General features: G+C 44.3%; 1 protein-coding gene across 1 annotated transcript in view; it reads left to right on the forward strand.

Annotated features, from left to right (window-relative positions):
* LOC146784184 (uncharacterized) overlaps positions 1-25,868 on the forward strand; it is a 739,190-nt gene that overhangs the window by 224,969 nt on the left and 488,353 nt on the right. Inside the window, exon 8 of the mRNA XM_085632912.1 lies at positions 16,944-17,087. Within this exon, the coding sequence (XP_085489038.1) occupies positions 16,944-17,087 (144 nt within the window). The remainder of the gene's footprint in view (positions 1-16,943; positions 17,088-25,868) is intronic.

Genomic DNA, 25,868 nt, shown 5'->3' on the forward strand with positions numbered 1-25,868 from the left:
GGTTCTTCGTCATCAGTATAGTCATCATATTTGGTAATATGAATATGCTGTTTTGGTGGTAGTAGGTTCCCAGTATGTAAGCTGAGACTTGATAAGATATGAACCATTCTAGGAGTATGATGAAAAACACAGCTTTTTGGAGCAGGCATTGTCTGGAAAGGCATTTGCTGAGTTCATGACTCCCGAAATCTCTTATAATAGTCTGCCAACATCTGCTGTAGATCTGTTAAGAGTTGTGGGTAATTGCATCATCTGCTCTTGATATTGTTCATGGTCGTAATTGTCATATTTGTGTTGATCTGCAAAAGCCTTTATGGATCTGGGCTTTCCATGTCTCTCTTGGAAGGAACAATCCCCCTCCAAATGTGTTGTTCTCTTCATCCAAGTCCTGTCACTTTACGTGTAGCTTATTGGGACTGTGTACAGGTCCGAAAGGGCCATCTTTCTCTGACACTTCCACATCTAGCAAGGTAATGGTCAGCAAAGAAAAGATCTTACTGGGGGAGGTGGGGTATGGGATGAATAGTAATCCCAACCATTTTTCTCAGTAATCAGCATCACTGCTTTTTCGTTCATTGACGATTTAGTTGATGGGTTCGTCAGTGGTGCTGTTGACTGATATTTTCATTGGTGGCTCTGTTGTTGAAGGTCATGATGTTTCAGCTGTCTTCACTGATTTTGTTGTAGTCTACAGTTTCTTGGACGTCTAAGCGGCAGCCGACTGTTCCATCTACATCGTGGATGGCTGTACTGTAGTTATTGTCTCCGTTTCTTTATGAACATCTGCTTCATCAACAAGATCTTTGTCTTTTTTGGGCCTCTGAAGATGTTTTCAATAATGGTGTGGAAGGCTATGATCTGGATCCTTCTGACCATGCTGGTGTAGCTCAGGATTTTTTACATTCTAATTTCTCTCTCTTGGCAAGACGTTTATCCACTGAAATCTTTGTCTGGGGTGTTCTCTTTTGTGAGGCTTCTTGTGAGGTGAAGATGTTCCTTCACCTTCCCCTCCTGATGATGGTTGCTCCTTTGTCATTTCTTCTTCTGTAGCCAAAGCATGAGCCTGGCCTCTCTGCAGAGGCGTAGCTAGAGCTTGTGGCGCCCGGGGCTATCCCTCAGATTGCCGCCCCTGGAGAGGGGGGGGGGGGGGGGGCTGGTGCTGGGGAAAAAGGAGGGCGAGCACTTGAAAGAGGTCCGAGAGACACATAGTATTGCCGCTAATAGTTACCTCGATCAAGCAAATCACATGCACATACATGACGCGGTCCAAGGCTACACAGTTGAATAGACCAGTGACTGGCATTACAAAAGAGAATACACAGACTGCATGATCCATCTGGGGACTCAGAAAAACCGCATGTGCCATCCTTCAGAGAGCTGCGTAAACAATTACCTGGTAATCCCCTCAGCACAATGCAAACATGCACATACATGACACTGTTCAGGGATCCATCATCTACAGCTGACAGTGGAGAAGTGTGGCTCAATGATTAGAGCGGCAGACCCTGATGCAGAGGTCTGGCCTGGACCAGGGTTCAATTCCCGCCTCGGCGGGGCTCGGGCTCAAATTCCCCGGACCTGTTAATTCTCGCCTCGGTGCCTATTCTAATCATGGGTCCCACTCTGCAACTCTGGGCAATAGCTTGCTTAATCTCCACAACGGCCCCCACAGCGCAAATGATGCCTGGCTTTCACCTTGGGGTGCCCAGGAGTGGACATCTCATAGGAAAAACCAGGAAGGGTTCCACAGCGGTATGAGTACAAGCGCCAGGATGCCTCCGGGTAGCTGCGCGCTATACAAATACATCACATTTACATTAAATGACCATACATCATGGTCCCTCCATTAAAGCAGTGGGGACCTGCACAAACGTGATGTGGTCTGGGGACCCAAAACCAACGTAACAGTGTCAAAGCCTGTGATTCTTTGTCTTTCAAAAACAGCAAATTAATTATTCACAGAGAATGACTCACTGTGTGCCCTTAGAACTAAACGCAGCACAAAGGGGTCAGTCAGCTCCACCTTGCCAACACAGACCAGATACAAAGCCCACTCTGGTGGCCCAAAGGCAACAACCAGGTGTCGCGCCCTGTCATTACTTCAAAGCACTAGCAACCAACTCCTGGGAATGAAAAAACATGTGCTCCTGGGACCCAAAAACAGCTTTTAATAGTGCATCTCTCCTTCATAGCAGCCTCAGAACACACATGGTGCACAGCCTGCCCGGGGGCCCAAAGCTAAAAAACAGGGAGGGGCGACGCATTATCATCACAATCCTCAAACACAGCTGTAGGAGCCATGGGAGCATGTTCAACTCTATCCAAGGCCCGGGACAAACTGCTCCAGCGCTGCGGCACTCCTTGAATATTCAGAAGAAACCAGAAACATTACATTTTTCTGCGATTTTGTTTTCACATTACTTTCATGGTAACCAACAGTGTTAAAAGTCTACAAGAACAGTAAAATAATAATAATGTGTCAAGTAAAGAACTGCAAGGCTTGCACACGTCCCAGCTTGTCATTCTTTCAAACACCTTGACTTCTATGACCAAAAGAAATTGTCAGAGCCACTGGTCGACTAACCCCTCGCCTTGGATAAAAATACACTCCAAAATCCAAAAGGTTGTGTGAATTAATTTTGCATTAACTACTGCTCAGGATGATGTATAGATAGCCATTTGGTTCCTACTCAGGGTTTTAGCCTGTCTGTTACATTAGTAGATGAGCAAGTAAAAGTGTAGGTAAGTTTCTATTTGTGAATCGCCAGGACTCGGACTGAAACAACCATGCAGCCACTGAAAGACACAAACCAGGGCACGATTCCGGGGTGCACAGCGTCCACCCATTATTTTCACAGGGTGAACGCTGTCCACCCTGCCAAGAAGTTGGCCCCACAGAAATATGCTGAACTTGTCCAGGTGTCATTTTCAGACTCCTAGACACGTTCAGCAGCACCTGCACATTGTCTGCTTTTCATTCCCAGCAGCAACGTGCAGGCAGCAAGGTTTTTTTTTCATATTTATCTCCAGCTGGAACAACGATAAAGGGCAAGTTAAGGGGCCTTTAGGCCTCCTTTTGATCGAGTGGCCTGGAACTTCACATTTAAATGTAAATACAACGGAGGGAAACAAAAGCACACAGCTGGTTATCTCTTCACAGGTACTTAAGAGAGGCATGGTTTTGACTTTGTTAGGCCCCTTTATGTAAGTGCATGAACTGTAAGTATCTCAGATGTGTTGGTCGGTCCCAATATTTACACACAATTTAAATAGCACTATTTTACTTTCATTTATAATGCTACACATCCCTATGCAGTGTCAGAGCGATTTACATAACATACAGATTGAAAAAAAATCATGCAAGCGTGTAAATCAGTGTACAAGATGTGTTGCATGAGTCAGTGAGGGTTAAAAGTTGTAGCAGTCACATATCCTAAATAGCTCACTGTGCTATATTAAAAGGTTTACTATGTATGAACTGCAAGTAACAAAAGGATCGGTGTTCAAAGCAGTAACCTTACCTAGCTACATAAAACAAAATCTGTCATCTGCATATTACATGATGTGCTTTGAACCTTCTATACTACTATTCTAGCCTACAACAAGTCAGGACTATTGGCTTTGTCAATGGTTATTAGTTGCATAAGATAACTAAGCTGCAACTATGGCTTGTTACATATAATATTGAAAAAGCTTCCACTTAAAGCCCTGGTGATAATACCACAATGTTGCTGCGCTTGCAATTCAAAAAGAGAGCAGCAGGGCACAATGGGGCTTCAAGACACTGTGAGACATTCGGATCATCGGATTATCATGAAAAACGCTCATTTTCCAGTTCACAATGGCCTAGGGTGGGCCAGGGCAATCCTTGGGTGGGCCTGGCCCACCCTCTAGAACCGGGCCTGGTCGTAGGTATCAAAAAAATAAAAATGAATCAGTTTTATTTACATTATTCATCACTTGGGCAGTAATTGCAGCGATGATCCGAAAGCAGCAATGATACAAACTAGAGCATCCCTATTTCTGGAATAAGTGAAAGAAGTGTGCTCTGCTTCAGATCTCTGGGGAGCATGTAAATATCTGAAAGGCGGCAACATGTAGGCATCCACAGCACAAGCTCCCTCTGGGTACAAGAGACTGTGGCTGCCTGTACCCCACCTCCCATGCCAGATTTCTCACAACTCGATATCTGTCTGAAAACACAAAATGGCTCGTTCTGAAGCTATGACAAGATTTCTCTTGGGGCTACTTTATCCAAAGCATCACTGGGAATAAAAGAAAATAAATATAAATATATATATATATATATATATATATATATATATTTAAAAATCTAGTTGTCCTCCAGGTTTACGACCAAAACTTAGAAAACAGCTGTTGTGCGAATAGCCAGTGAAGACTTTTGTATTGGTGATCACACTGTTCACATGCTTTGTGGAAGTCCTGATAACAGCAAACTATGCAGAGAGAAGCAGCACCCACCTAAGGGAGGCAGAAGCAAAGGTAGAGGGGGAAAGGCCTTGTGATGACGTAGTAAGAGTGCGTCCTCTATTGAGATGGCAAGAGAGACCCCCAGTAGTTTGCAAACTACCAGTCTGGGTTTTTTCTTTCGCTCTATGCATGGGGAAAAATATGCCAGCAACGGTTATCAAAGAAGGGAGTGCTGGCAATATGGTCGTAGGTATGGTGTTACTTCTTGTATCACATAGCTGAATGCAATGACAGAAACAGCAAAATACAAGTCAGGCGGCACACTATGCTAAACGGATATTTTAAGGGTAAGTGTTTTAAAGCCACGTCCTTAATTAAATCGGCCACCCCCCTTTGAGAGACACCCCCCCCCCCCTAGTTTTTTCATCACACTTAAAGCCCTGTTGGAAAACTCTTCTCTTACCTCACTCGTGACTCGTTCCACTTCCAGGGTCTCTATGGGAGGCAGGGGCGAGGTTGGTTCGAACTTCTTTAGCCGCCAGACCTGTCTCCAGCGGCATCAAATCACCCAGATATCAGCAGACTGCCCCCAGGCCAGAATGAGCGCGAGAGCGCGTAGCGTGAAGCGCGTGACGCATCACTGCTACGTCGTTCTCATCGCGAGGGCAGGGCTGGCCAAAATAAATTCATGGGTTTTTTTTATGTTGCCCAGGGCCGTCATTGGTAGCGCTCGCGCTACAAGAGTGATTGACGGCCCTGGAGGCTGGTCAGTGCTAAGTGCGCCTAGCGCACACTTTCAAACTGGGTCGCGCCCGCGCGCGCGGCACTGGTGACCGGTTGCGGCCGCGGCATCCGTTATAATTTATTTGGGGACACAGTGTACCCAAATAAATTATAAAGGCCGCCACGGCCGCAACAGGCGACCAGTGCCGCGCGGCCACCCCCAAAATTGTGCCGCCTGGGGCGGACCGCCCCCCTCGCCCCCCCCTAGCTACGCCAGTGCCTCTCTGTCTTTAAGAGCGCTTGCTTGGAAGATTCTGCAGATCTTACAGTCCTTGGGTATATGATGTGAATGTTGGAAGTACAGTCATTCCTTGTGGGGGGGGGGGGTGTCTTCAGAATATAATCTGAATTGTGGCTCTAATGCTTTCCATGCATTTGTGGGCTGGAGGTTTTGTAGGTTTTCAGGGGAACATGGCGGCTGGTTGGAGGCCGGTCGCGAGACCTAAAAAGGTGGCTTTTCAGGCTTTTTCTTTCCTGAGCATTTAAAACCTACTTAATATGATCTGTCTGTCTATGAAACTATACATTGAATATTATGGCAAAATCTTACCTTTTAATTTAAGCTCATTCTGCGTGTTTTCCAATTCTTGTCACAAGTCTGGAATTTTCCTTGGTGCATCTAGCCTTTGTTTTTGTATCCCTTTTTCTTTCAATCAGCTAAAAAGCATATTAACTAAGCAGAGCTCTGGAATACTCACTTCATACACAATGTGTGGTTAGAAATCTGAGGTATCGTGGCCATTCAGGGGCAGAGTCCCTCAGGAGCTGTTGCCTGATAGGCTAAAGTTTGGTTTTTATTAAAATGATGTGAATTGGTTAACAATGTCCCTTGTTTAAGCTGCGCTGTGCAATACTTAACTATGCACTTATTATAATACCCATGGGACTTCCACCTTGGGAACTAGGAAAATTCAAGCATGTGTATCTATGAAAGATATCAATACTGGTGAATTAGGGAGCAGGGATAAATAACCTACAGAAGTAAAAATAGGACTGGCACCACCATGATACTGAAACCAATGTAAATAACTATAGAATAATTAATTAAATAAGTTAGGTAAGACCAACATTACCAGAATAATTAATTATATAAATAATTAATTAAATAATTACAATTTACCAGCATTACAAGAATAAATAATTATATTAATAAGTAATTAAATATTTACAATTAACCAGCATTCCCTGAATAAATAATTGTATAAGTAATTAAATAATTTGACAACCTGCATATAATTAATTAATTAAATAATTTGATAACATGCATTCCCAGAATAAATAAAACAATTGATATACACATTAAGTAATTAAGGAATGACAATCATCACCAGTATAAGAGAAATGTGATCTAATAAATAAATGAATACTGGATCACAAAAATACTAAAACCAAGGACAGGATATAATAATAGGTAAAACTCTCACATCTTCCAGAATCTCTAGACACTGCCTATCTACTAGGATAAAGTCCAGTCTCGATGCATGGCCATGTTTTTTGCTAAAATAAGTGTATCCAGGAGCTGCCCCCCCTTTAGCCTTCCACACATCGATTAGCCCAATCTCATTCATCATGTTGACCATAACACGCCTGGACCGAATTGCAGTGACATGCTGAGAGTGATTAGAGCGATCCTGTCTTGGATCCAGAAGGATATTAAAATCCCCCCCCATGATAATAGGTGAACTAACCTCAACCAAATTATGTTGCACTTTGAGTAGGTGGGTAGGATCATCTGTGTTTGGCCCATAATATGAGACAATAATATGCTTTTCCCCATTAAGATCTACCTCAGCCACAATCCATCTTCCCGTATGATCTGTTGTTGTCGATCTAATAATACCACCTACACTGAACTTTATCAAAATTGCTACCCCCTTACTTGCAACTGACTGCCCAGAGCAACAAAACGCCTCAACCCATCCAAGTTTGCGAAATAACTCATTGCCCTCACTAAAACTTAGATGGGTTTCTTGAAGAAGAAATATTTTAGCTTGAGATTGCTCTATATACTTCAACACTAGCCTTCTTCTTCGCGGGCAGCGTAACCCGTTGACGTTCCAGGAGATAAATAAAACCTTATAACTAGTCATAAACTAGGCCCCTTACCCAGTATCCATACCCCCCTATAACTGTTAGATAATTCCGCCATAGGAGAACATGGTAAATATGATGAGGATTCGAACTTTTTTTTTTTTTTTTTTACCCTCTCCCAACCCTCCCCCACCCCACCCCCCCCATCAACCTACACCCCCCCAAACCTCCCATGCTCCACCTTCTTCCCTGGAGGACCCTCCCAATCTTCCTGGGCATAAGCCCTTAGACGGGCCCCCCCCCCCCACTCGTGCATGGTGATGAAGAAATACCGAAAAAGAAAGAAAGAAACTAAATACTATTAATTATGTAGTAAGATATGCTAATATATATTTTCCATCCATATGTTGATAACAGCCTTAGCATACTTCCCGACTACTTCCGATACTTCCGATGCTCTAAATTTCCACTACTTTCTTCCCTCGCTGCCAGCCCTTATGCTATCAATCAGGATATCTGCATCCTCCACCTGGTGTATAATATGCATGTGGTTACTCCACATCACACGGAGTGAAGCAGGAAATTTCAGCTGAGCGCGGGCCCCCAATGAGATGAATATTGCCAGTCGCTTGCCCAATTCCCATTGTCTAACAGCTGTTATAGATGATACATCTGAGCGTATCGTAAATGAGAATGGACTAGCGAAAGAAGATGATTTTAAGTGGCCTGCTTTAAGAGCCAGTGTTAGAATCTTTTCTTTGACGGCATATGTTAAAAAGTTAACCAATATCTTTCTTGGATGATCTTTGCCCGGTCTCCTCCTGTAAGGATCACGATGGACCCGCTGAATGTCTGCTGATAGATCCAAATCTGCTTCCGAAGGTTCATTTAGCACCGTTGTTTTGAGAACGGTTATTATAAATGTCTTGATATCGCTACCTTCAATATCCTCAGGTACATTCATAATTTTTAAGTTATTCCTTCTCGTGTAATTTTCTAATCTCTCGATATCATCTCGCATCTCCCGATTCTGCTGAGAGAGTTTATCATAGGCCGCTGTTGTGGTTCCTAATGTCTCCCTGATTCTTGGCAACTCCAATTCTAATGCATCCGTCCTTGACGCAACCTCCTCCACCTTCCGAGTGAGCGTCTCACATGTAGCCTGAATCGCATTTTGATTTGCCTCCGAAATAGAGAATCGCTTAGCAATATCCTCTTTTAACCCTAAGAGTAAATCCGCCAATGTACCAGGGGCGTGCAACACATCTGAGGTTATAGAGGTATTGTCTATATGAGACGGTGCAGACGCGCCCTCTTTAGACATTACAATAGCCGTACTTAACTCCCCTTTACCTACGATATCCTCCCCACTTACACGACAGTCCTGCTCAGCCTCATCATGCTGATCCTCATCTTGAATGGCCAATGCTGAAAAGCTGTTAGACAGCACTATTGTTGGATGGACTATATCCTGTATAGGGGAGGATGTGGGATGGGGTAGCGGATTTATAAGGTCTGTTGAATCAGGAATACCTTGAACAAGAGGCAAAGAGGATGAACAAGCAGTAATTGGATTCTCCTTAGTCGCACCGCTGATCGTTGTTGTAGCGCTTGTAGTATTTTTTGCACTGATGACAATATTATTTCTACCAGATTTGCTAACAGTGCCCACCGCGCCTATGGAGGTTACAGCGCTGATATTATTTGCAGTACCAGCAGTCGCCATCTCTTTCCCTCGATCTACACCGCTGATAGATAGCACTTTGTAATATGATTTCAGCGATGGTGTGACCTTAGGGAGGCCAGATATCCTTCCAGACACACCGGCTCTCACCTTCTTGATCTTCCCCTTTCCTGGAGGGGTGGTCTCTTCACCAAGATTAATCTTGCCTTTCCTAGCTCTCACCTTCGGCAATATCACTGGCGGAGAGATTGTCGTTGCTGTCGCCGTGACAGTGGTAGTGCTCGCACCCCGATTTCGCAATGTATATCGAGTTGGCCCAGCCTGAAAGGGAAGGGCGCCAAAATTACAACTACGGTTGACCCAGCAGCTCCTTGATCGTGAACCAATAGAAGCAGTAGCGGTATCTTGTTCGCCGTGTTCCCCCTCCTCCATACAGAGAACCTGATCCAAATGGCTATGATATATATATGTTGCCTGCTCGCCCTGGATGAAGTTGATTGTTGAGCTCATACAATTACTGTTGCATAAAGTATTATTCAAATCGGTAGCCTTACCAGGAGCTTTGAACACCTGATATCCTTCGTGTCCTTCACATCCGGTGCATATCCCTCCAGACCTTAAAGATAATCTCCCAAAAGTTTGCCGCCAGAATCTAGCAGCACCTAATTCCTTACACCATATCGGTGGAACTGCCCTGGCAAAGACCATCCGTTCCACTAATTACGCCTCACTAGGCTAATGCTGGAAAAAAAAAAAAAAAATAGAACAAAAAGAGGGGGCACTGACACAGTCCCGAGCTCCAGTTTATAAGAAGCCTCACATCCCTCAGAGTCACTCAATTACTCAGAAACCGCCGCTGAGTTGACCCCTCTTACCGGGTCTAGCAGATTATCTGATATCTGTAACCTTACCGGGGAAAGATGCAGCGTTCAGCAACGAACATTCGGCATTTGTATTAACATGCCAAGTAAACCATCCTCTCACCAGTTACTCTTCTCCATAGCAATTTCTGGTCCGCAGTCAAATTACTCACGAAACCTCACCAGGTAGAGTATACGAAGAGGGAACAGGCAGCGTGTTGTCTCGGCGTTCTGCATTCAGCGTTGAGCCATACACGGGGGGAGGAGCTCCGTCACGGCCGTTAGCTTCCGGCCGTCATGTCCTCCGCTATTATGTTTTCGATAGCCGTAAATGGGAATTCAAAAATGGCACGCCCTAGATGGACGCTAAAAAGGTCTGCACTATCCAATCAAAATATAGTCACCTCCATTAGATCATCTATAGACAATTACTTCACTGATAATGATGGTTCAACTTTTCCTGATTACGTATGGGACGCTTGGAAAGCAAATATTAGGGGTTATCTCCATAGCCTAATATGCTCTGAAAATAAGGAGGAGGCTAGGAAGTTTAAAACTATAGAGAATAAAATAATCTTGCTAGAGAATGTTCTATTGGGAAAACAACAATCAAATTTAACTCAAGTATCTGAAGAGCTGGAACTCCTTAGATTAGATTATAGAGGTCTAATAGATCAAAAAATTAAGGCGCAATGGGATGCTCATGCTATGGATAACTATGAATACGGCGAGAGAGCTGGTGCAGTTTTGGCAAGGAAGATCAGAATGGATAGGGTCCGGAATAATATAGATAGGTTAAGGCTCGACGACCAGGGGAACATATCCTGTAAACAGAAGGATATGGAAGATCATTTGCTTTCTATGTTCTCTAAACTGTATGAGGAAGAAACAACACGGGAGAACTCCATGGGATGGTTGACGAGTAAGGCCCTCCCTACCTTGACTGATGATGGTAGAACCATTCTTAATAGTCCTTTCACTGAGGAAGAGGTAAGGGAGCATATTAAAAAATTGAAAAATAATAAAGCAGCGGGGCCTGACGCCCTCCCGGGCGAAGTATATAAAATGTTTGAGGAGAATCTGGCCCCCAGACTGTGCGAATTATTTAACTATATATATTGCAGAAAGGGTAGGATACCAGCATCATGGAGGAGGTCTATTATTGTGCTCATTTTAAAGCCAGGAAAAGACCCCCTTAGTGCAGATTCATACAGACCAATCTCCCTGCTAAATGCTGACTATAAAATCTTTACTAGTGTTTTGGCAGGGAGATTGGCTAAGTTAGTCCCACAACTAATCAATGTTGATCAGAAAGGGTTTGTGCCTGGTAGATATATCCATGAGCTGAACCTACAGTTGATTGGTAGCATAGATTTAGCAGTGACACGGTCGGAGCCCCTGGCAGTGGCTGCATATGATGCGGCAAAGGCCTTTGATCGTGTCAACTGGGGATTTCTGTGGAATACACTTGGGGTAATGGGTTTTGGTGAGACTTTTGTTCAAACTATGAGAGGGTGCTATGAAGGAGCCTCGGCGGAAATCCTTCTGAACGGCCGATTAACATCTAGCTTCAAGATAGGGAGGGGCACTAGGCATGGGTGCCCTATTTCCCCTCTCCTTTTTGATATTTATATTGAGCCGTTGGCACAAGCACTCAGGATTGATGAGACAGTTACACCCTTCAATTATAAGGACTACAGCTGTAAGCTCGCCTTATATGCCGACGATCTATTGATCTATACAAAAAATCCGGCTGAAGTACTCCCTAGGGTAGAGGCGATAATGGTGGATTTTGGCCACTACTCGGGCTATCAAATAAATAATTCAAAAACAGAAATCATGTGTTGGGGGATTGATAATTGGGTAGGTCCTTGTAGTAGCCAGTTTAGATATCTAGGAATTATCATTACTCCAGATATCAATAATTTAGTTCAACTCAATATTAAGAAAGTAAGTAAGGATATTGATCAGCTTTTTTCTAGATGGCAGAACCTTCCCCTCACAATTTATGGTAGAGTTAATTTGGTCAAAATGGTTATTTTGCCTAAGTTGACCTATTTGTTTAATTCAATCCCCCTTTCATTTTCTGATAAAACACTAGCAAACATTCAGGGGAAGATTGGTAGCTTTATATGGGCGAGAAAAAAATCCAGGTTATCATGGAAAAAGTTAAAAAGAAGACTATTAAAAGGCGGGCTCGCACTCCCAGACATAAATTGGTATGTTTTATCCTTCCAGCTAAAAAATTTCAGGTGCTTACTGTCATGCCCTGATGATTCTAATTGGGGGAGAATCTTGAACTTAATGGTAGATCTAGAGGGTGGAGAGTTTGGGTTTTTGTACAAATTTGGAGCGGTCAAATTTTACAAAAAAGTACGTTTAAAGGTATTAAAATCTGCCCTTAGAGTTTGGATCAAAGCTAAAGAGAGATGGGGGATTAAGTATTACTCTGAGTTCGCCCCAATTTGGGAATCCCCAGGCCAACCTCTATGTTTAAGGGACAGTTTGTCCCTCCCTATTAGGAGAGCAGGAATAAATATCTGGTCAGATCTGATAACTTCGGATGGAGTTCTCCCGTGGGAGGTACTGAGGTCCAGGATTGGGGACTCCCTCTCTAAGTTTAAATACATCCAACTTTGCTCTTGGTTTAAGGCCGAAGAAGAGAACATCGGAGGAAACTGGGAAATTGAGAGTGCACTTTTATTTCCAGGGCCCAGGAAGAGAGAAGTTGGGTTCTGGTATAGGAAGATGCTGGAAATAGAGGAAATGCACTCTCCTGCACCAAATAGGGTATGGAACTCAACGAAACTTGAGGTAGACTCAGCTATTATATATGACTATTCTTTAAAAATACTATATAAACATGTGAGAACTGTATCTCTAAAAAAGAATCATTTTTTTACTCTAAATAGATTATATTACACACCAAAAAAACTTGCGAGGTTTATAAATCCACCCCCTTCCTGTCCAAGATGTGGGCTGATAGAAGCGGATGATATCCATATATTTTATGAATGCTTGATAATAGGCCCCTTTTGGAGTAGAGTGGAACGGGCTATAGAGAGTATTTTCAAATCAAAACTCTGTTTGAATATAGCTAGAGTTATGTTTGGGCTGGAAGTAGAACTTATTGCTGAATTTGGAGAATCACACGTTGCATTATTTTTTTGTTTCATTTTGATCGCGCGTAGAGAAGTTTGTAAGATGTGGAAGGATCCTAACCCCCCGTCATATGACAACTGGTTGAGAGCCACACTGAGAATTGCACGCTTAGAAACACTTTTAATCCACAGAAGGAATAGCACTATTTGGGAACCTTTTTTTGAATGGCGAACTGCAATGAGGTTGTAGTAATACATGGTCCAATGATTAACACCATGCCTTGGTATAAAAAGGCAGGCCAGGTTGGCCCCAGGCGATAGCAAGAACTCCGGCCCGGGTCACCCAGGATAAGATTGTGCCACAGGAGAAAAGTTGCATTCGTCAGGGGTGAGATGAGGAACTATAAAAAAAAAAAAAAAAAAAACAAGGACAGGATATTTAAAAGAAATAATAGGCCATGATAATTGGTTACGTAAAGCTTATATTCAAAGGCATAGATAGTATCACTCACTGCAAGACAGAATTTTCTATAAAGAATAATAGACCTTGAAAATGGGTAAACGTAAAGAGTGTGTTCTAGGGAATAGATAATATCACTCTCTGCAGGGCACTCAGCAGTAATTAAGCGAGCACCTTTTGCACTAAAACATAAATGCGAACAATAAAACAGAGGAAACTCCTCAAGATGAGTTATATGCACTATCTACAACATGAAAGGAGCAAATCTGATTCCTGCAAGTAATAACGCCAGTGCGATAGCTTACCCCTCCAATCTATTTAAAAATGCCTCCAAAACCTTTAAATAGAACCTTCTCAGGAAAAACCCTGAAACACTTATCTCAGACCCCTCCTTTAACTAAAAAAATTGTAGTCATTATGAGCGATTTAATTTTCTACACTAGATCTCTAGCTAAATGGCGCACTGCGATATTGAAATTGCTAAACATCATAGAATCAAGAAACATCCCTTACGGAACGAAGCTGATTATAAAACCTTCAAAAAATCTAAAGGCCACACTAAATATAACCTACCACAAAAATGGGACAGTACTCCTCCAAGCAGCCAACAAAGATCTTGAGCTATTTGATGAATACTTTACTACACTAAAAGATCAGGTCCATAACATCCCTATCTCAGCTCACCAACAATGCGACAGCTTAGACACCTCCATCCATACTCCTCTGAGGGTAATTGAAAAGAGAGACAGCAGATCAGATCAGGAGAGTCGACACTCAAAGATCCTCTAGTACTAGACAAAATACAAAGACACACAGTATAGCAAACATTCCAAGAGTAGACACACGCAAAACAATCATCAATAATCCCATAGAAGCAATCCAAGTAAAATCTAACAAGCCGCCCAATTTGCACACATCGGAGGCTAATACCTCCACAAATTTACAAATCACTGATCTCTCGGACACAGCACCCAACAATCAGTACCCTGGGACGACAAATCACACGACCGATATTAATACAGGACCTGCCCTTCAGATCAAAAAAATAACTTCTGAAGGAACGAAAGATATAAACAAACAACCGGAAGATGAACCATCCAACTTACCGCAGCACATGCCAGCTGTCCCGTTACAAAAACACCACCTCTCACCACCATCAGGAAATAAATTAGAAACCTCAAACCTAAGCAGTAAACAAGGGAGGAACCCTGCCCTACCGACACAAGTAATGCCCAAAAATAATGCCCATTGGTCAACTTTCAAACTATATGATCAGCATGACATTGCCAAAATATTACTATCTCTGAAACCAAATCATCATTACAATGACCCTCTACCGGAAAAATGCTGGCTCTCCTGCAATCAAATGGTCATCCCCTACTGGACTAAGATAATTAATGAATCGCTTGCCCAAGGATCAATTAAAGACTGCCTAAAAAATGGCCAGGTTATCCCTCTCCTAAAGAAACCTACGGAGAACACATCAGACCCAAACAACTTTTGTCCGGTAACAACCATTCCCCTACTAGCCAAAGTACTAGAAAATTTGCTCACAATCAATTAAGTCAACACATCAATGAATTTGAACTACTAAATGACTGCCAATCAGGACTCAGACCGAGTCACAGTACGGAAACAGCAATCCTACACATAGATAACGTTCTGCTGGCCCTCAACCGTAATGAAACCTGTCTACTGATCCTTCTTGACCTATCGTCTGCATTTGACACAGTAAACCATCCCAAATTATTAGAACGCCTGGAAAATAGGATGGGCTTATCGGGAACAGTCCTGAAATGGTTCTGTTCCTTCCTTGAGAACAAATCGCAAAGATTCCTGGTGGACAACAAGCTATCCTCACCATCTTCGATTAAAATAGGGGTTCCACAAAGATCAACTCTGTCCCCTTCACTATTTAATCTGTACTTCAAACCATTAACTGAAGTATTGCATAAGGCTAACATTTCCTTTCACATGTATGCAGACGACACAGCTATATATGAAGATATTATCACCGGAAGAGATCAACACTATGAACCAAGCACGGAAGAGAACCGTTGAATGGCTAGCTGATAATCATCTTAAGCTCATCTCCGAATTCCTTCTGATCTCCCCTCCTAAAAGTTCAGCCAAGATTAAAGAATGGACCAAGAATATCACGGCACTAAACGATACCCTGACTATAGTTGATTCAACTAAATCCCTTGGTATCACGCTGGAAAAAGAATTAAACATGCAAGCCCACATCAACACAATGGCAAAAAACGCTCGTTTTCCTCTGAGTTACCTCAGAAAACTGAAGCCATTCATCGATCCCGGTGATCTGAAAATGGCAGTCCAGGCGCTGGTCATATCACGAACTGAATATGGATGCGCAACTCTATCAGGACTTCCTAAGATCACAACAGCTCCCCTAAAAGCTTATCTCAATGCAGCAACTAGACTTATAATGGGAACAAAAAAATACGACCACATCACTCCACATCTGAAAGCGCTCAACTGGCTGCCATACGAGGCAAGAATAGAGCTAAGAATTGCATGTATTACACACAAGGCAATACAACACAAAACGCCACATTACCTGGCCCATAAAATTATGCTGTCTAGAAGCATTAGATCCTCGAGGGGATTCGGAGATTTTCTACTGAAACCAATATTCTTCCATAAGAAAAGAACTTACAATAGAGCGACAACTGGAGCTGCACCAAGGATTTGGAATTCGCTCCCACCGAATATCTGAAGAATCACCTATGCTCCACGATTCAAAAAGGAGACTAAGTCCTTTCTGATTGGTAAATTTATTCCATAAAGAACAACGGGTCTACTAAGACTTTATGGTAATGTGCTGTCAACCCGACGATCCTTAAACTCAGCTGTTCAAGTAAACTACTGTGAAAAGGATTACTGCCCTGCTAGTCGCTGAACAAAGAAACTGATCACCTCTCGAATCAAGATACTATCACTGTTTGAGCTCTAAATTGCTAGCCTCAGCAAGGGTGGATACAATTAGTCCCTTCATCCACCAACATTGAAGCCATCTATGGACAGGTACCTTGACCAATCCACAGATATATTTGATTAGCCTAGCAATACTATAACCAGTTTAGATATAGAAGAACTCAGGAGTGATCTTATTTTAAATTTAATTACGTCACAACATTCTTGAATGTAATCTAATGATTTCTATTATTCTTCATTATATTTGTTTTGTGTATGGATAAGTATATGCCATTGTTAGTGGAATACGTAGACATGTTCTGGACGTGAAAGAATTGGATATCTGCTGATATTGAAGCTGGTTGAATTGTAAAGCGCTCGGACACTCAAACTCTGGGTCTTGTTCGCGCTATAGAAAACACTGAATAAATAAATAAATCCATAGCCCCAATAAATCTGTCTCTCCTGGATGATTCCTCAGCCTTTTACACTATGCTTTAAGAAGCTGTCTCATTCACCCCACTACACCCTATCCTGCAGCAGGGTGTCTTCGAGCACTGTGAATCACTGGATCAAACTCCATCCTGTCTTTCTCCTTCTCCGATGACTCCTCCACTGTCCTACCTAAAACCTTCTCTTCCTCTCTTTCCCCTCAGCTTTCAGTCCTCCTGCTTTCCATTCCATTTTTTTACCTACCCCCCTCAACATGTCGCTCTTTATCCCTCCAGAGGTCTTTCTTCTTTCCCCCCTCTATCTCCAGAATATTGACGTATACCTCATCAGCCTTGTGGAGATCCATGGTAATATCTCTTATTATCCTTACCAGCCTTTCTACCCCATAATACCCCTCAACATTGACTCTCTGTCCTGCATCCTTATCAACAAAAGATATAAGAACTGCCTGAACAATCGAGGCCTAATTGTGGACCCTGTCCAGAGCCTCAGCCTCATTACTGTGACATAGTTTTGAAATAATACTGCCACAACATTCCAGAGGGCATCCCTTTGGTTAAAAGAGCCTTACAAAATATTTGAAGCCCAAATAAAACAGCAGAGGACTGCCAATCTGCTTAAAGAGCTCCTTAGTCACCACTAGGTTCCCGGAATTCCCATTTTGGTCAGGTGCCCCCTTCTCCAACAGTTGCACTGGTCTACAAAATCCTCTCACAATTCAGCCTTGATAGGAGCCTTTTTTGACTCCCAGGGGAAAAATGTGCGCAAATGCACACGTTTTTAGCCGACTGGAATTTTTACCAACCTGGTCCATCTTATCCAAGGTCATTTTTGTTAGGCTTCGAAGCAGTGAGCCTCGATCAACTTGTCCCTGGCCCCATTAATTGTGCCAGGTTTTCTACAAATGAAATTACCACAATAACATAAACTTCCACTTCAAGCAACCTACCTTATTGACAACACCAGTAAAGTTGATTATCAAAACCCTTGCAACACCGTTGTTGCCTTCAACTATTACTTTCCCATTACATCCCAAACAAACTAGGCATGTCCGCACAGCAGTTCATCCTATGATTAACATCTGTCCTCTGCATTCTGTTCCTCTACTCAAGAAGGAAACAGGCGCAAGACTGGCTGCTTCTCTAAAGGGCCGAAGACTGTAAAAGCTGAAAATAAAGCCCTTGAAACATTTTGGAAGAAACATAGCCCCCGCTTCTAGCACCACTTTCAAATATACAAAGCCACCATCAAAAAAGTAAAGAAACACCATCATATAGCATTCATCGCTGAAGCAACCTGTCCATCTGGAGAACAAATTCACCCTCAAATTCTAGAATCCAAAATGCACCTCTTCTCCTAGCCCTACTTGTTGACAACTCTCTACGTTTCCAAACCCAAGGCCATGTAAACTTAGCTAATGACCATGTCCTTCAAAGCCTGCTTACAACTCCATCCCTCCTTAAGACTCCTTGCTTCGTTTCACTCCCCAGATTCCTCTCCTTCAGTCTGCTTCTCACCAACAACTCTAGTGATCTCCTCTAGGCCATTCCCCTGTCCACCTCTGCAGCAGTGACAAAATTATCATCAACTACTTTCTCCTCATTAACCTATTTGCATGCGACACCAGTACCTCCCAAATCAAGCCCATTCTTAAGCTGATATACCCTTCTATGAAATACCTTCTGACAACAAAACAAAATTCCTCTGTGGCACCCAATCTTCTTTCCCATCTGTGACTACCTCAAATGATCCATCAATCAGAATGAAGTTGCTCCCCTGTAAACACTGGAACTTTGCTTTTCCTTTAATAATGTACATGACACTGGTTCCTTTTGTCTTGACCCTTGCCTCCTAGCAGATGACCTAGCATGTTGCTTTGCATCCAGAACCTCAACTATTTTGGGAAAGGAATCTTCACTTGTGGAAACTTAACTATGCACTAGCCAAGCCCCTAGAAACATGGGTTCGGGGAGACCTGTTGATATGGGGACTGTGTTGGACCGAGAACTGGGAGGATAGAATATCCTTACATGCGGACGACATTCTCCTTTATGTGATAGCACCTCATTCCTCAATAAGTAAAATACTGAATATATTCACGAATTTCAGTAAATACTCCGGGTGTACCATAAACTGGTCCAAATCAATAATTTACATGTTGGGCGTCCCGACTACGGCCCTGCCCCCAGAATGTGAGGCGAAAGTGGTGATGGAAGGTTTCCACTACCTTGGTATATTACAGAACCAAACCCAGATCTTTTTTGCACTCGTAATCTCCATCCCCCACTGGCGCGATTGAAGGGAAATATTCTTCTCTGAATTTCATTGCAGCTCTCCTTATTGGGGCGAGCAGCCCTGTTTAAAATGATGGCGCTCCCCCGGTTGCTATACGTGTTACAAAATGCACTGTTCCTTGTCCCAGAGTAGTATTTTGGGGCAATAGAAGGTGAACAGAGAACACTACTGTGGGACTGTAAATCCCTGTGGATAGCCACGGGGAAATTGGAACAGTGTTGGTATGACGTTCAGATAACGCTGCCCGACGTATGGAAATATTATTGGGCAGCATAACTGGCAGTTATTAATCAATTGGTGCACCGGCCGCCAGATGAAACCGCATTCTGGATGGGTAGATGCGCCCCACGGGCCGGAGGATATGTAGGGGCGCTGTACACCGACCCTAGACACCTCCATCTTACGGGTCCAGGGAACACACAGTCCAGCTCTGGAACGTGGTACATAGAAAGATGGGGTGGCAAAATAACCTCACACAGGCTACGCCACAATGGGACACAGAAAAGCTCAGCACGCTGTGCAGATATCCAGACTTTGACAGGTGGGACCTCCTAGGGATTTCCAGGGTGGGTGAGCTGTGTTCCAGGGAAGGAGTGATTCCCTTCACTACACTGCAGCAAGACTATGATCTGGCAGTTACCAAAACATTTAAATATCTGCAGATTAAGCATTCTCACCTGGCGGCCATCCCAAGAGGAGAGGAGCCCCTGAAGGCTTCCCGTCTGGAGGACAGACTCATGACTGACCACACGGACCGAAGAGCGATCTCCCTGACCTACCAATCGCTAATTAACAACTTCCCCGACCCTCTCCTTGGTCTCCGAGAACAGCAGTGGGCGGACATAGGTGAGCTATTAGATGAAGATTGGCCGGAGGCACTGGCGCCCCTCAAAGAGGTGGCTGTATCTGCGAGATTTAGGTTGCTGCAACTCAGGATATTGCACAGATCCTATTTCTCCTGTAACCCCCTAACTAAGATGGGCAGAGGTCTGGACTCTGGTTGTTGGATACAGTGTGGCGGGGAGGGTACATTTTATTTCATAATATGGGACTGCCCAGTGATAAGAAGCTTCTGGGAGGCATTAACACGCAGTTTGAGTGAGGTGTGAGGAGTGGAGATGGAGCCATTGCCTAAGTGGTGTCTGTTAAATGTTTGGGAAGCTACTGACCTAACCAACAAAGAGAGGACCTGGGTGTCATTGGGGATGACAATAGCTAAACATAATATTGCTTGTTTGTGGGGAGAGTCCACTGCACCAACTCTCCAAGAAAGATATGGATTGGTGCATGGTGGCGGAGAAATAGTATATGAAAGCAGGGGGTTGTCCCAAAAAGTGGGAACATGTCTGGGGAAAATTGTACGTTTAACAGAGAAGTCCATGTATGGCCCCCTTGGTGAGATCAAGTGGTTCTACTAATTTAAGATATAATGTATTTGAAGAGGGTGCTGCTGGGGATAGGTGAAGAAATGTGGGCTAACTGCAGATTGATGAGCTTATGTATTAAATACACTACAGGACGCTTTGAGAGCTCTGATGTAATTACTGCCATACGCCTTGTTGTATTATCAGTAAAAAGAATAAAATATATATATATATATATATATTTACATATATGCTCTAGCCAACTTCTTTCCAGTAAACTCTAGAGTTAGGACATAAATGGCTGCCACAGTGAAGTGAACAAGCATAGGTCTCGCATTTGTTTGAGTTAGAGCTATTTGGCATTGTAAATGGCAATGTTTTATTCCTATGTGTTATGGAGTGTATGTATGTGGTGTGTAGTGGTATGTGGGTTGTATTGTGTTAGTTGCGGTATTGTGTAGTGTAGAATTTTGTGGCGTGGATTTGTATACTGGAAATATGTGGCATGGTGTGCTGTGGAATTATGTAGATAGTAATTAAATGGAATTAAGTGTACTGGAATTATATGGGTCTGCTGGTGGCAAAGCGGCGAGTGGCAATGTGTTGGTTGAAAGGCCCGGTACCTACATTAGCACAATGGTCGCATGACTTGCTTTATTGTTTACAAAGAACAAAGGTCCTTAGCTTAAGGTAGATAAAAATAGTATTTCGACATAGGCTGCAATGAGAACTATGGATAGTTTTCCAATGTCCAGCCGGACAAAGGAGCATTTATTTAGAATAAATGTCACAAGAAATAAACAAATTGAAAACAAGGAAGAAGAATGAGGAAAGGGCACAATCCTGTGTCGAGTTTTAAAAGAGGGAAGGTAAAGAAATACATAAAAAAATATTATATCAGGCAGAAACTTTGGAGCAAATGGTGGCTTAGAGTATAATACAATTTTCGAAAAGCTCAAAACCACAGTGACCACAATGAAGTTTACACAATGGGTACATTGCGGTACTGTTTAGAAAGTCGACGTTTTGATCCCTAGCTCATAATACAGTGGGATCATCTTCAGGACTAAACAATAAGCAGTTGCCTGTTCTAATGCCTGTGGAGTACAATCATGACAAGAGGAAGAAAGTGGGGAAAAAAACAATAAAGACCAACAATTAGGATGGCGAAAACATGTCAAAGTCAATTGCAAGTAGAGCGGATCCTATACCAGTTGCGTGGTTTAAGTGAGTCAATACTTGAGCAGGGTCATGCAAAGGATTTGCGTAAGTGTCAAAAGTGGCTGTGGTGAGAGTCTAAGGACCTGAAGAGAAGGCTTCTTTCATTCATGCAAGTGCTATGAATCAGTGTCTCAATAACATGGAAATTTGATTCAATAAGAAACGGACTCAAACTCAGGCATATCAAGTACATATTTAAAGTGGTGGTGGTTTAAACCGACATGCCGCGACGAGCACGATGTAAACCCAAATGGGCGGATGCTTGGGACAATAACCAGGAATCCGGGTGGCGCGGTGGGTCGACCGTGGAGTGGCGGCGCACAGGTGGCGGTCACGAAGGAGGTGTGGGCATAGTGACAAAGTGGAAGACAATGGGGAGAATATGAACTCACTTTAAGAGACCGGGGGGTCTTGAGTAATGACTCGTGGTATGCCCAGTTACGTGGTGGTATGGACGCGCCTAGGGAGGGAAAGAAGGAGTGAGCGGCTGGGGAACTTGAAAGGACAAGGCAATTGGTTGACAACCTCAGCGTTGGAGCCCCATTACCTTGGACAGGAGTCTCTGGTGGAGAAACTTCGTGATAGAGGTCCGCGGCGTCAGTTGGGACACAGTGGGAATCAAGGCAGCCCGCAGGGGCTGTTGCGCAATGAAAAGCTAAAAAACGGAAAGGGGCATTAGTTTAAAATACGTCTGGAATAAGGGTCATGCGAGCGCCAAGCAAGGACGGTGATTTACCACAAAGGAGGTTCCTTGGGTGAAGTGACCGGTATTCTTTAGTATAGCCCACAGTGGCTGTAGCTTAAGCCAAGCAGCAAGAATGGCTGATATTTGGTTAAGGTGCTGTTAGGGAGGAAGAAAACATAGGGTGTAATGTTATAAATGCGAGGGAAAACGAGCGAGTGCGAGACCTAAGTTGTCGCTAGTTTACCTCATGAGAGTCTCGTTGTGGCGGTGGCCGGTCTTCCGTGGATTACAGCATGATGGCTGTAACACAGAGTGGAACTGCGCCGGCTGTATTTGTGCGGGACTCGTGGAGCTCGAGAATGGAAATGGAAAAGGGACTAAGCCGCCAGAGTTGGAGCTTGTGTGGGGGCCATTTTGGGTTGGGCTGGTTGTCAAGCTGACATCTTTGAAAGGTGAAGAGGAGACTAAAGTGATAGCGCCGAGTGAAAAAAGCCGTTTGTGAGTGCCGTGAAGCTAAATTATTCAATACTTACAGGACAATTTAACTGTATAAATGTGTGCTCATATTATATACATATTTACAGTGTTATTACAAAGAAAACAATAATTACAGTAACAGATGCAGCCAGTTTGAGGCGGTGTCAGTAGAACTAGGCCTGCTTTTGGAAAGTCTTTGAGGGGTAGAACAACCTGGCATTTAGATTAGAGTTGTCCAATCTTCGGTTCTGTTCAACCCCTTTTGTATCGAGTCAAAGAGGATAATCAGTTTTAATTCCTCTCTGTTCAGCAATTGGGCCATATTACCACCCCTTTGAGGCAATTTCAAGACTTTCAGAACTGTCCAGCGTAGCTAGTCTTCGTGTCAAGAATTCCTGTCATGCGAGGGGAGGAAAACGGTAACCAGCGAAAACGGACTACATCTCCCAGGATGCTTAGCGGTTGAGAGGTTATGTAAACAGGAGAGCTGTTACATAACTCAAGGAAAACACGCCCTTATGTAAACAGGAGAGCTGTTACATAACTCAAGGAAAACACGCCCTTATGTAAACAGGAGAGCTGTTACATAACTCAAGGAAAACACGCCCTTATGTAAACAGGAGAGCTGTTACATAACTCAAGGAAAACACGCCCTTATGTAAACAGGAGAGCTGTTACATAACTCAAGGAAAACACGCCCTATAAAGGGAGGAACCGGGAGGTACAACGCTGTCGGATATTGTGTTTACACAGACGTACCTGCTTAGTGAAGAGCAGTGTTCCGGAGTGGTGCTCCAGTAAGGCAAGAACGGAGGTAGGTCGAGTCGTTACTCCCTGGGCCGTGTCTTGCCCCATCGTCACCTGTGAAGGACCCGGAAGCTCTACCGGATAACCATTGAGCTTCGCTTTTTGACTCGGCTGAGTCAAAGCGCAGTGGCGCTTTTGCTGGTTGGAGTCGTAACTCCCAGCCCGACCAGAGATACAGGGACTGCCAGCTGTAACGCACACCAGGAGGTGTTTGCCGCGTTACAGACTCGGAAGTCCACAGGATCGATCGAGCGGCTGCTCTCGGTTCAGTCTTCTTTGCTTGTGATTGGGGTATCGGTGACGCATCACCAGGAGGTGACTCCGCGTCCCGGTGCAGTCTGAGGAAGAGGTTGAGCGGCTGCTCCCTTCAGGTAGAGACCCCGGCTGGGTGTTTCCCTGACTCCTCGATTCTCCCCAACACTCTTCGTGCCCCTCACAGCCTACCGATTGGCATTGTCGGCCATTTCATTTCTGCCCTCTGTTGGCATACGCCGGGATCGGCGTATATGCAGAGGACGGTTAGGACCATCCGTGCTGTGGGCTGGTAACGTACTTAGCCTGGAGGATTCCAGTGACTATAACCTTTGTTTATTCCTTGTATTATTTTTGCCTTCATTAAAATAACTAAACCTTCACAAGTGGTTGCGTTCTCATTATCGTGTCTGTTAAACGATCCTGAGACGTTCAGGGCGTTACAAAATATCCGACCTTAATAACACTAACTGTCTCCCGGTCGATAACAGACATGGCAACACTTGATGATGTGCTGGCTGCTTTAGCGACCGTGCAAATTGAATTGGCTGCCTCCAGGCAAGAAACAGCCGATGTAAAAGCCAGACTGGATGCTATCCAATTGGACCCGCTCACGCCCAGCACCTCCCTCACGAACCAGACCCCTGCGGTAGTAGTGGAAATGCCGGTAGCCGTCCCCTTGGCAACACCAGAGAGGTACAGTGGGGATCCTAACACAGTGCAGGTATTCCTCACACAAGTGGCGCATCATTTATCGTGCAAACCAAGGGCGTTCCCCACGAGTCAGGCTCGTGTGGCTTTCCTTATATCCTATTTGGCTGGAAACGCGGCACAATGGGCCGTACCTCTGGTGAGCAGGGACGACCCCATCTTATGTGATTGGGGTGCTTTTCGCGAGGAATTCCTGAAAGTCTTCGACAGAAGGGCTGACTCGTACACGGCGGACCGTGAAATGCTTGAGTTGAGACAGGGATCCAACGACCTGGTGCAGTATCTCAACGCGTTCCGAAGGCTGGTTGCGGAAACCAAGTGGCCTGTTGCTAAACAGACGGCGCTCTTCCATCACGGGCTGTGCGATGAGCTCAAGGACGCCGTGGCTCATATTCACCCACAACCCAAGACATGTGAGGGCCTTATCAACCTGGTATTACGGCTGGAACATAGGCTAAGTGAAAGAAAGGGGGATCATGGGAGAAAAGGAAACTCCCTTCCATCCTATGTGACAGTGGGAAGTCCTGAAACTTCCACCGCATCCAAGGGAGAACCCATGGACATCGGCGCAATACGAGCGAGCCTCACAGCCACGGAGAAAGAGTCACGCCGTAAACAAGGATTGTGCCTATATTGTGGCAAAAAAGGCCACTACGTACGTGAATGCCCTACCAAACCGAAGACGTCACGTTATCGGGCCAACCGGTCGGTAACAGCCGTGGTGGACGTACCGGCGGAAAACTAGAGGACTCCCAGACCAAAGAAGGGGCATCTCGGAGTCACTCATCCATCCCTTCACTTTCCAACTCGGTCACTAAGGGACAACGACACCTGTTTCTCACGGTGCACGTGGGAGTGCATGACCAGTGGATACCCGTTGTGGCCATGGTGGATTCAGGGGCCACTGGCATGTTTATGGACCACAACGAGGCATGCAGGCTAGGGCTAGTGCTTCTTCCCAAAGCTGTACCCGAAGACGTCTATGCTGTAGACGGAAGGCGATTGGTGACGGGGCCCATCGGGCAGCACACGGGGGTCCTTCCGATGAGATGTGGGAGGAACCATTTGGAACAAATCGATTTTAACATCATCCGAGCGCCCCAATATGGCGTCATATTGGGATTGCCGTGGCTACAGAAACACAACCCCTCTGTGGATTGGCCAACACATCGCATCGAACTGACGTCACCGTATTGCATCCTGCATTGTGGAATAAGAACGGAATCCCTTGACGCAGATGAGAGCGGGAGTCAGACGGTGGCTACAGCGGCAGAAAAAGATGTGGCTCTCCCCCAGGCTTATCACAGTTTTGAGGA

The sequence above is a fragment of the Triturus cristatus genome, chromosome 11 (genome assembly GCF_964204655.1).
Source record: "Triturus cristatus chromosome 11, aTriCri1.1, whole genome shotgun sequence".
Classification (NCBI taxonomy): Eukaryota; Metazoa; Chordata; class Amphibia; order Caudata; family Salamandridae; genus Triturus; species Triturus cristatus.